The sequence below is a fragment of the Crocodylus siamensis genome, chromosome 4 (genome assembly GCF_052110815.1).
Source record: "Crocodylus siamensis isolate JL-2025a chromosome 4, ASM5211081v1, whole genome shotgun sequence".
Taxonomy (NCBI): Eukaryota; Metazoa; Chordata; order Crocodylia; family Crocodylidae; genus Crocodylus; species Crocodylus siamensis.
In genome coordinates, this window is record NC_143398.1 from 63,247,791 (window position 1) to 63,265,350 (window position 17,560).

Sequence of the window (17,560 nt, forward strand, 5' to 3'; positions counted from 1 at the left end):
GCCTAGACCTCATTTTTTATTCTCATAGTCAAATTGGTGCATACTGTGGGGTTTTTTTATCTTCTTCTGTAGCATGGCCCTTTACCTGGGGTCTCTTGATTATATATTGACAATATTTCATAGACACAGGACACTAGCTGCCACAGTTCCTGTGCTTTACCTGTAGCAGGTTAGGGTGTTAGATCTGTGTCATGTCAGGGCTGATGGTAGGCTTATGTATAGTTTAGATTATGGATTGTATGGTATGCTTTGGACAGGAATAACCCTTCCTCAGGCAGGGGGTTGGACTAGATGACCTCTGGGGGTCCCTTCCAGCCCTATGTCTCTATGATTCTCATGAATTAAGGCAGTGGCCCTTCCAGATCCTTGGGCCAGATGAGTCACTCAGGGGTTGTGTATGGGATGGTTCCACAGGCAGGTTCTGTGGACTGTATTCAGCACAGGGTTGATGCGATCTGGCATGCAGGGCCATCATCCATCCTGAGGGGATCCCCTCAAGTCTGGAAATAGCAGCAGAGAAGTGGCAGTCTTAATTGCTCCTACAGCCATGGCAATTAAAGCTACCACCACTCCCCCATCACCAAAATTCCAGATCTGTGGGAAGCCCTGTGGGCCAGATGACACAGCCCTGCAGGGTAAATTCAGCCCACTGGCTGGGGTTTGATCACCACTGATTTAAGGGATCACTGTGCAAAGTCTACAAATGTCTCACTGCTGGCCATCTGTTAGCTTTTTGCTACTGTTGTTATTTGGGTATCTAGAATGTAGGAAGAGTCTGAATAGAAGGATTGCTAAAGCTGAATGATTATTGTTGCTTAGGCTGATACATAAATAAGAAGGCAAGACAGCCTGAATATTGTTAACAAACAAAATTAAATTAAGATTTTCTCAGTTTCCTTATTAGCTAATCAGAAGAAAAAGAAGTTTCTCAAATAATATGATAAACCACAGAATAAAATAAATCAACTATAAAGTAGTTTAGGTTAGGAAAACTAGTCTCAACCCTTTTTACAGGTGCATATGGCACAATTCATACTGCTATGCTGTTTTGAGAATCTTGGTGCTAGTATACAGCATTGCTGACCTGTACATTTTGCTTTTTCAGTTCTGCCTATTTAAAATTTCTCTTTAGACTAAAGCACCGTGCTTCATTCAATGGCCACATGACTATTTCCCTGCTTCTCTCATATAGTTTGTAAAACTCATTAACCCTAAAAGTGAACTCTCCTCTTGAGGATTATTAACAAGTAAAATAATGAAATGAGAGCAAACAGCAGTGACCCAGAAAGGAAGGGAGTATGAATTCTGAGAGCTGGGACTAGAAATAGGGGAGGAAAGGGAAAGGAGCAAGACCTAAGGTTGGCTTCAACTTTTTATTAATTATTTTCTTCCTTTCTTGCAGCTAGCAAGAAATGCAGCTTGGACAGCTTTTACTTCGACTAGACACTTGAAGCACTGTTGAGATCACATACTCCAGACCCAAACAAAAGCACCTCATAAAGAGTTACCTAATGTGTTACTGTTATTTGATGACCTGAAGTTCCCTTGCATCTTTTCAGTGTTAAAAAAAGGGAAGTAACCACACTTTTCATAGGTATCTAGATGTCTAATACATTAAAAAACAAAATGTTACTGGAAACAATCTTGGGGTTATGAGGAAATAAAAAACAACCAGTAAGAAAATTTGATTAAGCAAAGCAAAATCTAATGACCCAACAACCTCTGAAAACTTCTGAAATACTACCCTTCTTGATCTGGTCCTTTCTTTTGCAGACAAAATAAAAAACCTCAAGAATCTAACTGAAGATGACAGTGTGTTTTAGGGCCTATGGGAAAACACAAAGCTTGTATTACTTCAATGAAATGATAAAAGTGCAGCTGGAGAGTGACACTACAGAACGTGCTATACGTAACAACACAAAATAAGTCACAGATCAAATGGACAGCTTCACAGTAGAGTCCACTATGAAAACTGGAGGAGCTCCTGTGCTAGAGAGGGTTAATGATACTGAGCAAGTGTCACACTATGACAAGTAACCCTCTGCTTGGCTGGTAATCAGAAAAGAACACCTTATTCATTCCTTGGCTTGCTATCACTGTATCATTATATACTAAAGCCCATCCCCACAAAGCTAAGAAAAAGTAAATTTACAAGGCTTGTTACAGCCAGTTTTAAAAGTAAATGGTATTTTAATAACAGAAAATATGGACAATTACCTGAAAGAGTGAATAGTGAAGATTTACTGGTTCTTAAACAGCACCTATTCAATATACTAATGTCACATACACAGGACAGGCTAAATAAAGGGTAGCATAACAGAACAGGACTGAGATGCACTTAAAAACTTGACTTACTTAAAAGGCACTGGTAGTGCAGACATCAGCTACCCAAATAACCTTGTGTGAACAATTTTGACCATCCTTACGGCCAGCATTTAATTTCATGCAATGTTTGAAAGGAACTAAATAGATGGCTTGACCTTGGGACCTGCTACCTTTAAAAGGAAGACACTGGAAGCCTTTCTTTTCCTTTCCCTGCCTCTGGGGAGGGGACTGTGTGCCAAGTAATTCAACAGTAAATAGGCTGATGTTTAGCTTTGAGAGCTGACAAGCATTAAAAAAGCTTTATCCAAGGTTCAGATATAGATTTTGATTATGCAACCAGATATATTTATAATGGAAACCAAGAATGACCAGGCCAGCCAATTAGAGAATAAAAGCAGTGCTCTCACTGCTTCATTTTTAGGATGATGCTAGTATCATGAACTGTTACTGTATAATTATTGCATAATTGTGATTGCATAGTTATCAGAAGTTTAATTATATCATTGAGATTAATGGTATCACTTAATGTTATAACATCACAGTCAATAATAGAATATAACGGAACCTAGAATTAAGCACATTTTTTCTCCCTTTTACACCCAGCTGAAAATGTTCAGCTTGCTGAAACCTAATAGTCCATACAGAAGCAAGCTAGGGCTGAACCAAAAGGACTGCCTGCTGGCAATTTAGTAATATGGTAATTAAAGTCTTTTCATGATGTAATTACATATCAACTACAAAGGGACAGCTGCTATACAACACTGTCAGTGTACGTGGCATGAAATGATTAGATTTGAGAAGCTTTACTGGTTAAACTGAATACCACAGACAGTCTGAGGTGTAGTTAGCACTGCACAGTCCATTATTATTCAAGTCTCACACTTAGTGTGTCCTTGTTCTCACTGTGATAGTAACAGTTTCCTGTATATACCTTTTTATGATACCAGAAAGTCTTTTAAAACCCACCTTTGTAAACCTCTGCTGTTTTGAAATTGCAGCAATTTAAGGTCTAAGCTTTTTTGGACAACTGAGTAAGTACAAACTACTGCTTCCCCTGTACTTATGTGGTTCCCATCACTATAGCTGTAGCATATAACCTCCTTCCATGTATTCTGGCCTGTGGGAAAATAGCTTGATTTATTTGTAGATTTTTACAATGTGAGAGAGAACTAACACAATAAGTGCTTGTGGGAGGGATGGGGAGAAGAGCTGAGGGAAAGCAAGGCTGAAGAAACTAGTTTTGCAGTTGTTTCTGATGGTGGCAAAGTAATTCTTTTCTTTTGTGAAGTGAAGGGTACTTACAAAGAGGATGGAGCTAGACTGTTCTCAGTGGTGGCAGATGACAGAACAAGGAGCAATTATCTCAAGTTGCAGCAAGGGAAGTTTAGGTTAGATATTGAGAAAAACCCTCTCTCACTAGGAGTATGGTATAGCACTGGAACAGGTTACTCAGAGAGGTTGTGGAATTTCTATCCTTGGAGGTTTTTAAAACTTGGCTAGGCAAAGCCTGGCCTGGGATGATCTAGTTGGGGATGGTCCTGCTTTGAGTGAGGGAGGAGGGCGGACCTCCTGAGGTCCCTCCAACCTTATTTTTTCTATGGTTGTATGAATTCTACAACAAAGTTAACACCTATGAAAGAAATGTCTCTCACCCTGCTGGGTTTCCCTCTTTTTGTTTACTGGTATTGCACCTTTTTCATTATAAAACATTAAAACCTGTGTAAAAAGAGTTACAAAGTAGGTCACTGTAGTACACTTAATTTGATAACATTTTGAATTCATTTTGCACATTTTCAGAATGATCATCTAAGACACAAAGAAGCAGGGAATCAGTTTATCTTTGTTCACCATGAGATAAACTGTGTAGCTATGAGATAAAAACTTCTAAGAAGATATGGCTAGACACAAACGCCTTTAGATGTGTGGGGATGCTGCTCCAATATGCTGTAATCATAGTGCATCACAGCAGACTCGATTAATCTAGGGAACTTTGCGTGTATTCAGCATCCCAGTGCTTCAAAATGTTGGCAGGGGAGCTTGAACTAAAGCTTGTTGAAAGAGCTTTAGTTAAAGTGCTCCCACTGCCATTTTGAAGTGGAAGACACTGAATATACAAAATACAGGGGGCGCTTTAATTAGAGTGGCTCACAGAGCTGAAAAAGTGCCATCCTCCACCCCTAGAGCTTGTGTAAAGACCCCCAAAGGCCCTGGCAACAGCAATCAGGCTCCCAGGTATTGCTGCTCTTGGAGCAACAGGCATGAACCTGATCTTGCAAAAGTGTAGGGAGAAAGTATTTGGTGCTGAAGTTAGAAGGCTGTCCCTCTGGGTCAATGAGAGGGACCCAGAGGAACAGCCTTCCATCTTCAGCTCCCTCTGTGCAAAAATGAAGTTTATTTCCTACCTATGGAGAATTTTTACCATTTTGTACCATCCATACTTTTCCCAGAGCCCGACGAAAGGACTTCGATCCCAAAAGCTTGCAGAAAAGGACAGTTTTCTTGTGATTCTCCAGTTGGTCTAATAAAAGGTATCATTTTGGAAGCAAGAGTTATAGGTTTTTGTATGTCTTCAAATCAATCTGGACATTTTAAAGCAGGGAAGACATTTTCTAGCAGAAATCTGCAGATCTTTATTTACTAGAGACAGAACCGGATATCAGGCAGTTGGACAATATTTTCTCTTATGATACTAGTTAGCTTGAGGAGTCAGTTGTGACAGTTCAGCTGCCATGAATCTGAAGAGGTCTTATCAGTCAGAAACCTTGGGCTCCAAGAAGACAGCGCATAATAGAGTATGATCAGAAGCAACAACAATTTAAATACACCAGGGCTGAATTTGCTAATCCTTATGCTGCTTCCATTTCCTCCTTTTCTGACTGTTTTTTAGAAAGATTCAAAAGGGTATTTGGGGCCTTTAGAATCCCTAAGTACTCAATTTGCAAATGAAGGCTTCAAAGGCCCAAAAGCTCTAGAGGCTTGAATCTTAGTATCTCCAATTGTTCCCTGCTGGATCTGAGAATATTTACTTGGACATAACTTCACAAGGCAGTGTGCAACTCACACCCAAATCATATTCTATATCAGATCTCTATTCAGATTCAGGCACCCACAGTACATCCTACAGAAGGAAGGTTTCCAGTCAGGGATGGAGATGGGAGTGGAGAAGATCCATTCTCACACAGATCTCCATGAGAATGCCACACAGCATTTATGTTACAGTATATGGGGTCTCATATCTAAGCAGCACATTGATACAAAAATCATATCACCAAAGAACAAAAAAAGCATTTCAAACACCTTAAGGGCTAGGCATCTAGAATTTCAGGACATCAAAGTACCCTTTTCTGGCACGATCTGTGGGGGCAGAATAACGAATGATGTCCTATTCAATAATATCATGTATGAAGTAACCAAGACTGAGTTTTTAGCACATTTTTCATTCATGCAGAGGTAAGTAGTTGTGGTTGAGTTAGGAGATGAATTCAAGAGAGCAGCTTTATTAGGGTGTCTGCTTTCTGCCTTTAAAATTTTCCTAGATGTTTTTAAATACCAGAAAAAAGGAAAACTAGAAGGGAAGTTAGTATGCAAGTTAGAGTTACCATGGTAAGAACATTCAGTTCCTTCCAGTCTTGAGATTGCATTGTGTAAGGACAAGTACTGGGAAGTACAGGCGATGCTGAAAGATTTGTTCAGATGACAAAAATCTCCAATCTAGTCTGCTCAGTGAAAGAGGCTTAATTTCTTATTATTTATATAAATAGCACGTCAGTCACAACTGTTTGAATACAAGGCAAAAAGCAACAGGGACAGTATTTTCACAGATTATTTACCTGTGGTATCTGTAAATGTGTTTGAATACATCACTTATTTGTATATACTCACCTATAACTGACGTTGCGAGTGAAAAGGAATTAGAGATTTATATTGTACTGTCTATTGTCAAAATAAGGTTAATGAGCAGTATTCAATATTTTGTTTGTAAAACCCAATAATAATAATAATAATAATAATAATAATATGCTGAATTGGGCATAGTAAGAAGAATCATAATGCTGATATATGGAGAACTAGGATAGTTTGCACAAGAGATTCCTTTTGCCAGCTATGAGGTTTGTGGGTCTGCTGCCCCTTAAGCTATTGTATCTAGGCAGCAGTACAGATGCTTGCTTTCACTGATTAAATGCATGTACACATGCAGTATACAACTTTTGTAAAAAATACACAAATAGGTACATACACATATTTGTTCTTTTAATGGCTTGCGTACCCCTTTTCAAGCTTTAGAAACCTAGCTGCTAACTAATAAGACGCAAAAATCCATACTACTGAAACAACTTATTCTGCCTCTTTCCTCTTTTCAGTTTATTCCTTTTTCATTTGACAGGGCTGCTGCAACAACTGCAAAAAGTTGAAAAAAGACTGGAAATCTTACAAGAGCAATCTGTCTCTCTCTCTCTCTCTAGGGGCCACAGAGAGAAGCAAGGTAGATTCTGAATATATTCTTGGTTTTGGCTGACTTAGAACACCAGAAAAACAGCTCCTCTTAAAACTTTTAATACAAATATAAAAGTTAGCTGAATAACCCAAGACAATTCCAGTGAGGTTCAACACAAGGAGTAGGCAATCCCTGCAACATGGTTTGTTTTATTTTATTCTAACCTATTCATATGGCCAGTTATAAAATCCTAACTAAACTGATTTGGTTCTGAACCCATCAAGGATTAGCTAAATCAATCCAAGGCTAGACTGGGACAATGACAGCAGGAACCACAACAAAATTATAGTTCCAACAACTTTTTCAGAAAACTACAAACTATTTCAAAGAGTGATCAGACAAATGATTGCACACAATAAATAATATTTTTATTTCACACTGCACAATATCAGTTGGGTCATTTAGAAACTGCTAATAAAGAACAGATGAAAAAGTCATTTTTAGAATAAACACATCATTTAAATTGGAACACAGAAGATGCATGTTATTTTTTAGCTTCTATTAATTATTTTTGTGACCAATAAAATTAGACAGGGAAGCATTTTATTGCTATTTGTATTGCAAAAGCACTTCTATACCCTACTGAAAGATGAGGTCCCACTGCACTTTTCATTCACTGCTTGTTGCTGCAAAATAAGTTATTAAAAATACTCTAGAAACCTGCTTTGCTTACCTACTATCACCAGCATTTGCCACATACAGCTTCCCCAACAGATATACCACCACAAGGGCTGTGCAGCCTCCAGATATATTATATATAGTCCTCTCTCGTTCAATTTGTAAATCCTAAACAAGAGAGAATAGAGTTAAAATAACATATTTGCAATTGGTATTTAGGAAGTAGGTATATTTTATAGAAATTTTAAGCTAGGAGTCTTTTTGGCTTTCTTCCCTCATCATTGTGATTAGTCCTGTGTGTTTGCTTGAGAGCGCAAAACGATGGCAAATATAAAATGGTGCTTAACAACTGGTAGCTGGTCGGTGGAACTGCAGTGTTTTACATAGACAGCAGCACATCACTTGTCCAGGAGTAATCATAATATGAAGAGCTGTCTGTTCTCTAAAGGGGAGGTCAACATTATGCACATGTAGCCTACAGAAAATGACAACACACCAATACCTTATACCCTAGAAACACAGAAGGGTAAGAAGTTTTTTTTTGTTTGTTTTATTTTTTGAAGTTAAAGTAATCTGTTGAGAGAACTTTTCAGAGAATAGAGAGAGCCCTTAGTCAGGTCATGAGTAATCCCAGTGACTTCAATAGGACTATGATGTTTAAATTTATGCTCAGGTTTACCTACCTTGCTGAACAGAGACAGGTATACTTAAAACAGTTATTTTTTTGTTTACTTTCATAATTTTGATAGATTCCAATCAACTATAGAAAAAAAGGAGAAAAAACCCATCTTGCTTAATAGCAAGAAACTCATGAATAAGTTGACCATAATATGTTTAAGGAAATCTGGGACACTGCCCCCCCCCCATCAAATCAGTGGCATTGCTGGAGACAGAGGCAGAGGCAGGTAGGCTGGGGCTCAGCCTGGTGGGGTGGCAGAGCAACATGGTACACCAGGTAGGGGGGAAAGGTAGTAGACGGGCACTGGCTCCTCCTGAACAGCGGCTGGAGGTGGGCAGTGGAATGGGCTGGGCTGGGTACCAATGCAGTCCACCTTTGTTCCCATTCAGCATCAGTAGCATCTGTCCAACCACCAGCCTAGCACACCATGATGCTCTGTCTCCCCTCCAGACTGTGCCGCATGCCCCTGCAATTCTGGGACTTTTGACTTAATTGTCACCAACCCACTGGAATGCTGGGACAGCCTACAAAATCCAGAACTGTCTCAGCCAAACTGGGTCATATGGTGACCCTCCCCATGAATCATATTGTTTGCCGACAATCAGGCAAGACTTGGAATATTATATATTGTCAGAGAATAACACAGAAATCATGATAAAAAAAGGCAAATTATTTGTTTTCCAAGTACAGCATGAATTTTAAATAAAACTGAATTGTGTAACAGTGAAGTGATTTTGTCTGCCTCCTTAGTTTTGTTCCTAATGTAGCATGCTACAAATGATTCCTCTCTCCTATATACAAATTCCACAGTCTAATGATTCCACAGTCTTTCCTTATGGGAATCTTTAGACACAGAAACAACAGGGAGGGTTATCTCGCTATCCCAGATGTTGATAGTGGGTTTGGTTTCATTTTGTTTTTAATATTGCCTCTATATAAGGAGATGGCATTAACCTGAACAGTGCTTGTTAATATATTGTAATTCAGCTGGTTTCATATGAGCATCAAGAAGCAAACAGTGCACATTTTCCATGCTTTTGGGTTTGGAAGCCACACACACACACACACTTTGGAGCTAAATTCATCTGAGGAAAAGCACTGCAACAAAAGCCATCCATGACAGCTGCAATTTAGCTGAAAATCTGCAGAGATGATACAGCCCAGACACCATTCTTTGTTTCCTACTAATTTCAAAAAAGGGAGGTGTTCTTGGACATCAGAGAGGAAGCACCACTGTTACACTGTTTCAATAGGACTTGGCAGCTATCCCTAGGCAGGTTAAGAGAGGGTATGTATTGCATTGATAATAGTGTCTGTCACGAATAATAAGATTCTGTGCAGTTCAGTATATATAGGGCCCAATCCCATTTGTTCCAAGAATAAAGTAAACTGGCTGGCATTGTGGCAGGCACAGCAGATGGAAGCACAGTGCTACCCAATGAGGCCATCCTCTGACCAATATCTGAATTGCACTTTGGTTTTTTTCTTACATTTCTACAATATGCTCTTTCAAATCAAAAGTTGAGAAAGAAAACTTAAAAGAAATCAAACACTACAGCTCCTTTGGTCATAGATAAAATATACAAGTGTGCATCTGTATTTGTAAGACAATTTTAAGCCCTTCCCATGATCTTCGCATACTTAAAGCTGCACAGAGCAGTCCAAGGGAAGCAGAAATTTCTAACCATCAAAATTATTTTAACACAAAAATGTTAAAGTGGATTTTCAAGGGCACTTCCAAGCCTTCGGAAAAGGCCCCATTCCATCACTGTTGTTGATGATCCTTTGAAAATCTGACGTGTAATACCCGTTTCCTTATCCATTCACAACTCTCTCATACATGCTTGGGTGCTGTCAAATAGCTAGTATTTCTTTTCAGAGGGCTAGGAGCACATATAAGGGGGAAGAGGAGGGACAATTACATAGAACCTGATTTTTGGAGGCACTAAGCACTTGAGGCATCCATTGACTTAAGTTGGAGCTGTGGTCACTAGTTATTTCTAAGAATCTAACCCTCCACTGACGAAGAATATGATAAATGCTATAAGAAGATAATGAAAGGAGATGGTTATATTTTCACCTTACCAAACATGACATAACCTGCTCAGTCATCTGTACTTGCAGGGCCACCTTCCCTTCAAAGCTAACAGTCTTACTACTATGTCTAGCCACAGACTATGCAGTGCTCTACTGAACTGAAGATGCATGCAATTCATCAACAACCTTACTAAATGAGGCATTTATATTTTATAAAAGAATGGCGCTCCTATTTTGCAACATTTGCAAGTAGAGGGGGGGGAAAAAAAAAAAAATCAAGCCCTGCCTACCACTTCCAGTTCTTCTCAGAGCAGAAATCTTGTTCCCCAACAATACTATAGAAAACTGTTTTTGTTGGTATCTGTAGGTTTTGTTCTGCAACTCACATTATTTTAATGGACAATCCAATGGCTAAATCTTGGTGGGCTACTTGAAAAATACCTCACAGTTTATATTGTGCAATGAGAGGAGTGTAGAATTCTCCACTGGACAATGCCACTGAAGCACCAACAGGACAAATAGCTGCAAAAGAAAGTCTATGTACAAAAATAAATCCTAAGTCCCATCTCTGGAGAAAATGACTTCGGTACAAACTTGTACTTCACTACCTTGTACATCTTCAACAGTAATAGGTGAACCTGTCATTGGATCTCTGAATCCATCTCACTCAAAGGAAGCTGCCTGTACCCCTTACAGCTGAGCCATGTTGTTAGGAGGGTAAACACAGTCTTGTGTTGCTGAACTTCATCCTGCTAAGGAGAAATTCAGGCTCCAGCCTGCAGTTTGAATCTGCATCTTACATGGATGGTGAAGGTCAGCATAGACATACAGGGCTCATCTGTGGAAGAGACTGCCAGCATTAGTGGTATTCCTGCAGTCTGTGCTCAGGAAACAGCTGAGCAATCACTCAAGGCTGACAGTTTCAATAAGATCTTCCATTTTAGGGCATATTGTTGAGAAGTTTTGGATGAGTAACTCACTGTCTCTCAGTGGCTCAGCTATCTGTGATCTTTGTCACGCCAACAGGAGATCTGGGTTTGCCACAGCAACTGCAACTAGTTGCACCAGTTGGTGATCCCTTTTTGTCAACAGATGAAGATCTGATGGTGATGCGGATCCTATTCAACCTACCAGCTCCCTTTCATATCACTGATCACAGTATATTACTTGGCTTGCTTGTGACACCTAGTGGGGAAGAGATGAAACTGCTCTCAGTGGCTATGTTTTTTGATTTTTTTTCTTGGAGAAGCCACAGAGTCAGGGATCCAAGTTTTCCATTTCCCATGGAAAAACAGAAAAAAATGGTGGACTTTCCTGTTTAACTGAGAAAAATGCAGATTTTTCATTTTAACAGAGAAACACACAGCTTTTGCTCTTTTGCAAAGAGCTGTCTGCAGGCTGGCAGAGTTCCAGCCTGCAAGGGGCTGGGAGGAGTGGGAGGAAGGCGGTCAGGCACGGGATGCCACATACATGCACATGGCCACTAGGCAGCCTGGAGAGCAGTTCCCCCAGGTAAGTCTAGCAGGGGAGGGGGGAGGACAGGAAGCGAGTTGAGCAGCACTGGGACTGCTGCCCAGCCGGACGGCGAGTGGGGCTTGCGGCTGGAAAATGCAGCCACAGGGCCCAGGCAGGGAGAGTGACTCATCTGAATGTGGGGGGAGCTGGCTCCCCACCACTGTGCATGCTCCCAGGGGGCATGTGCCCTCCAGATCTGTGCACAGGGCAGGCTGCCCACTGTGGGCTTGGGGTTCCCCACTCTGCTGCCCTCCCTCCAGGGCCTCTGCAGCCTGGTGGGCACAGCAAAGCAGAGCAGGGCTGTGTGGGAAAGCTAGCTGCAGTCACTGTAACCCCATGCTACCACCCCTGCTGCTCCAGGGTGGGCAGGGGGTGCATCAGGGCACATGCCCCCCTGCTCCCCTGAGAGTGCGCATGGCGGCAGGGAGCTGGCCTCCCCTGCCCAAGTCCACAGCAGGCAGCCCCCACCCCTTGCCCTCCTCCCAGGTTGTGCTCTGGCCAGCTTGCCTGTGGGGGTGGGGGAGCTGGGCTCCCCACTCAAGCCACAACAGCTGCCAGCTCCTGTGGGCAGCAGGCAGGGCTCAGGCACCTGGGTCCCTGGCCCTGTAGCCCTGGCAGCTGGGGGCCCACTCTGGCAGGGCTGGGGGGGCCAGGGGGCTGTGGGTCAGAGGCAAGGGACACCAGCAGGGTTGTGGGAGCTGTGGCTTGGGAACGAGGGTCCTGGACTTGTGTCGTGATGAGCTACGGTGGCCGGAGGGGCTCTGATTTTGCATGATAAAACAGCCAAAAATCAAATACCAAAATTTATAAGCATTTAGAATGTATTTTACTACACTGACTGAGGCACTGGTAGGCTTCTAAATTGCTTTAAACTTGTAAATATATCAGCAAAACACTGTGTTCAACTGATACCCCCCCACACACACTTACTTCATTTTATTCAGATTTTGGGCTTATCAGAGAATTTTGACCATTTATCAAAACCAGGATCCCTGGTAAAAGTTGACAACTGGTTCTCTACTCTAAGAGCTCTTATTTGACAAGCTGCAGGACTCAATCACATCAGCCTTCTTGTTTAGCACATGCAGCAAGAGTTGCAGGATCCTCAGCATGTTAAACACTAGATTATAGAGGCCCAACACAGTCTGAAACTGGGACACAGACATGGGCAAGCTAGCTAATATTCAATCCAGAAAATACTATGGTCAGGATGGCAGGCTGTGGAAAGCAGCAATAGATTATAGCATATATTGTATTAACTCTTTTCCTGAGGTACCTTGTGGGCTTTGTCTTGCCTAATATCACAAAACTGGAAAGTTAGATTATTATTTACTGTTATAGCACATTATAGCATAAAGTAAGACAGCTGTTTTCCAGCTACACCCTTCTGCAAGTTTGTGACCTTCACTCCAAGGAATAACCGCCATAAGTTGTTTGAGAGTAGGTTCAGGCTGGACATCAGGAGACATTACTTCAGTCAGGGTGGCCCAGATCTGGAACCCACTTCCAAAAACAGTGATGCTGGCTCCTACCTTGGGGGTCTTTAAGAGGAGGCTGGATAACTACCTAGCTGGGGTCATATGAGCCCAGTATTCTCTCCTGCCCAGGGTCCCTTCCGACTCTACATCTATGAATCTATTGTATATAGATCTTACTATTGTTTTTTGCAGCTTTGCCACATCAATGTTGCACTTAAAGTACATCTTCCAGAGGAGTTACCTAAAATACTTTTGGAAACAGAAGCTGATGCAGAATACATCCATCTACCAGTTAACTCAAATGTCTCTCTATGGTATGGGTGTGTCATGAAGAAGATCCATTCCCTCATGGTGTTTCAGGTCTTGTTTTGCTCTGTAAGTGGCTTAGAATTGTAAAAAACTATCTGCGCACCTGAGATAATGCACTGTTAAATCAGCTGAAAAGCTTCAAAAGTAGGTTCAGCTCCCACTCTCCCCATCCTCCTCTCTCTTTAAAAAATAAATAAATAAAGAGAGAGAGAGAGAGAGAGAGAGAGAGAGAGAGAGAGAGAGAGAGAGAGAGACTGCTAATATGATATTATGAAGGAGAGCTCCTCATCACTCTAAAACAGTCCAGCTCTGTTAACCCTTGGGACATACTGCAAAGCCCATGTATTTGCTAGCACTTTGAGAAGGATTAAGGATACGGGTGGATGCACCTTTCAAGAATGTGTGTATGAGGGGCATTAGATTTTTATGTATCTTGAACACAAGTATCTGACCTCTAGCACCTGATCAAAAAGTGAAGCAGGAGGGTACTCATACTGATCAGATGTTGTCAAGATGTCAGCTAGGGACAAGGAAGAGACAGATGACCTTGTTTATTATGTACATCCCACATTTTAGGCAGTGCTATAAGCCACTATGTTACTATGTTGCAATATATAATCTGTATAACACTAATTTTAACACTGCACATCTTTGGCAACTTGAACAAGGACGAAGATGACAGCAAAGTAAAATGCATCTGGATGAAGATGAAAAGTGAAAGATGCGGCACTGATATAACAGAAGGGATTTATTATAGGCCACCTAACCAGGAAAAAGAGGTGAATGAGGCACTCTTCAAGCAGATGAGAAATCTATCCAAAAACTATGGGACGGTACTGATGGGAGATTTCAATTTTCTGGACACCTGCTGGAAGAGCAATGCAGCCAAACATAAAATGTTAAGCTGGTTCCTAACTTATGTGGAGGACAACTTTCTCTCCGAAAAATTGGAGGATGTAACTAGGATCATCCATCTTGGATCTTGTCCTGCCCAACAGGGAAGAACTGATGAAGGATGTGAAGGTGATGAATAATTTGGGAGGAAGAGATTATCGGGCATTAGAATTCCAGATCCTGAGATGGGGAAAAGTAAGGTCAGCAAAATTAGGGAAAACTTAGATTTCAAAAACGCTGATTTCATCTGACACAAGGAGTTAATAAGCATGGTGTCGTGGGAGGACAGATTGAAGGATAAAGGCACCCAGGAGGGCTGGGAGCTTCTAAAGGGCACGGTGTTGGCTGCAGTGTTGGAAGCCAAAATAGAAAATGTCCTGACATGATGGAAGCACAAGAAGAATGGCAACAGGCCAATGTGGCTGTACAAGGAGCTTCTAAAATGCCTCAAGCACAAAAGAAAAGCTGACAGGCAATGTAGAAATGGGCAGGTCACCAAGGAAGTATACCAAAACACAGCAAAAACCTGCAGGAACAAAATCAGGAAGGCAAAGATAAAGAAGGGAGGTGGTGCTCTCCCCTACCTTGGGGGTCTTGAAGAGAAGGCTGGATAGGCATCTGGCTGGGTTATCTGACCCCAGCGCTCTTTCCTGCCTAGGCAGCGGGTTGGACTCTATCTGTTGAGGTCCCTTCCAACCCTAGCATCTATGTATCTATGCATGTATCCATGTAATGAGCTGCATGTGGCAAAGGAAGTTAAGGACAACAAGAAGAGGTTCTGTAAGTATGTTATCCAGAAAAGACTGATCAAGAAAGCTGTGGGTCCTCTGTTAACAGGCCATGGGGAACTCCTAACCAAAGATACAAAGAAGGAGGATCTACTCAGCAGCTACTTTGCCTCAGTCTTCACAAAAAAATTAAGCTGCAGCCAGACGCCTAATAAGGATTACCTGGATAAGGAAGTGGGCAAGATGACAGACAAGAGAAAGAGACAGTCAGAGAGCTTTTGCTGGGTCTGAATTAATTGCAATCAGCAGAGCCAAATGGACTTCATCCCAGGGTACTGAAGAAACTGGCAGAGGAGATCTCAAAGCCTTTGGCAATGATCTTCATGAAATTATGGGAGATGAGCCAAATACCAGAGGACTGGAAAAGGGCCAACATTATGTCCCTCTTTAAAAAAAAAGCAAGAAGGAGGACCCAGGTAACTATTTACCAGTTAGCCACAATTCAATACCTGTGAAGTTACTGGAGCAGATCTTAAAGAAGGCCATTTGCAAACATCTCGAGGAGGAAAGGCTGATCACAAGCAGCCAGAATATATTTATGAAAAACACATCACATCAAACAAACCTGATCTATTTCTTTGAGAAATTAACACTACCGGGGTGGATGAAGGAAATGCTGTAGATAGCGTATTGGTATTTCAGAAAGCTTCTGACAAAATCCTGCATGAACTTTTCATAAACCAGGGGTGGGCAATTATTTCAGCTGGAGGGCTGCTTAACAAGTTTTGGTGAACTGCTGAGGGCCACAACTGTAGTTTTGCCCCCTGACACCACCTTGGGCAAAGTCCCACCCACTAGTCTCTGATCTTTGACACCAGAAGTCCCTCCCCTTGCCCTGGAAGCATTCCTTTTGGGAAGAGAGGATTGCCATCTTAAAACCAGAAAAAACAAACAAACTAATCATCTGCTTTAAAAACAAAACAACCCCCCCAAACATCTACTGTAATTTTAATTTTATTTAAAGAAATATTTTTGTCCCAATTTATGCGTGCTTGCATAGTGTATTTAGAAGCAATTGTATAACAGCTCAAAATACAATCTTAGTCTTGCATACTATGTTGGGGAAGGGTAAGAAGGTATATGTGTGGGGGTGTAGTTAGGGAGTGGTGGTGTGTATGGAGGGGTGTGGGGGTGTAGGTATGGTGGTTGGGGGTGGGTATGGAGGGGTGTGGGGTATATGGCTGGGATGGTCACTGTGGAAGTACGTGCAGGGACTGTGGGAGGGTGCAGGTGTGTATGTATGGGGAGAAGGGGTCCTTGGAGTCCCTGGAGTGTGCAATTCCCTAGAGCTGCACGTGGCAGCACTGAGTGGGGCCAGCCTTGCCCAGCTCCATAGTGCAAGTCCCTGGCCCTGCCCTGGTGGGAGCCATGAAGTGACCAGGCAAAAGCTCTGCCAGATAAAGGTGTCTTGTTTCTAGCACCCCCTAGCTCAGGGCTTCTGGCTTTCAGAGGGGCAGCCCAGGGCCAGGCTTCCAGAGGGCAGGCCAGAGGGAATTGCCTGGTGGGCAGATCCAGCCTGTGGGCCATATTTTCCCCCTCACCCCGTCAAACAAATTAGAGAAATCTGGGCTAGATAAAACTTTTCTAAGGTAGACAGATAAATGACTCAATAGCCACAAGCAAAGGGTAATGATTAACAAACGGTCCATGTCAGAATGGCAGAAAGGTTTTAAAAGGAGTCTCACAGATGCCTGTTGTGGGCCTGGTGCTGTTCACCATGTTTTATTAGTGGTTTGGATGCTGGCATAGAAAACTTTGTGAGTAAGTTTGCAGATGACACCAAACCAGAAAGGCTTGTGAACATGTTGGAGGATACAAGCACAATTCAGAAGGAACTCAACAGATTGGAAAGCTGGGCTAAAGCTAACAAGATAAAGTTCAATGTGGACAAAAATGCAAGGTACTACAACCTTAGCAGGAATAATCAAAAACACAAATATAAAATGGGTGACACTTGGCTGGACAGCAGCACTGTAGGAAAGGACCTGGGAGTCTTTGTGGACCACAGACTCAGTATGAGTCTGCAACATACTGCAGCTACACAAAAGGCAAACATGGTTTTGGAATGCATCTAAAGAAGTTTCAGGTGCAAGGCCGAGGAGGTGATAGCACATCTACTTGGCACTGGTTGGTCCTCATTTGGAGTACTGTGTCCTGGGTTCCAGATTTTAAAAACGATGTGGAGAAGTTAGAGAGGGTCCAGAGGCAGGCAAAAAAGATGATATAGGGCTCAGAAAGCAAGTCATATGACAGGAGGTTGAAGGAGCTAGGCTGAAGGAGCTAGGAGTTCAGCTGATGGAAAAGGCATTTAAAAAGGGAACATGATAGCAGTCTTCAAATAGTTTCATAGTTTCTAGGGTCGGAAGGGACCTGAGCAGATTGAGTCTGACCCCCTGCTATGGTAGGAAAGAGTACTGGGGTC

The 17,560-nt window shown here is 42.0% G+C and overlaps 1 protein-coding gene across 1 annotated transcript in view; it reads right to left on the bottom strand.

Annotated features, from left to right (window-relative positions):
* The window catches only part of PPM1H (protein phosphatase, Mg2+/Mn2+ dependent 1H), a 210,395-nt gene that overhangs the window by 75,746 nt on the left and 117,089 nt on the right, over positions 1-17,560 (bottom strand). The window contains exon 4 of the mRNA XM_090042428.1: positions 7,494-7,606. Coding sequence (XP_089898554.1) covers positions 7,494-7,606 — 113 coding nt within the window. The remainder of the gene's footprint in view (positions 1-7,493; positions 7,607-17,560) is intronic.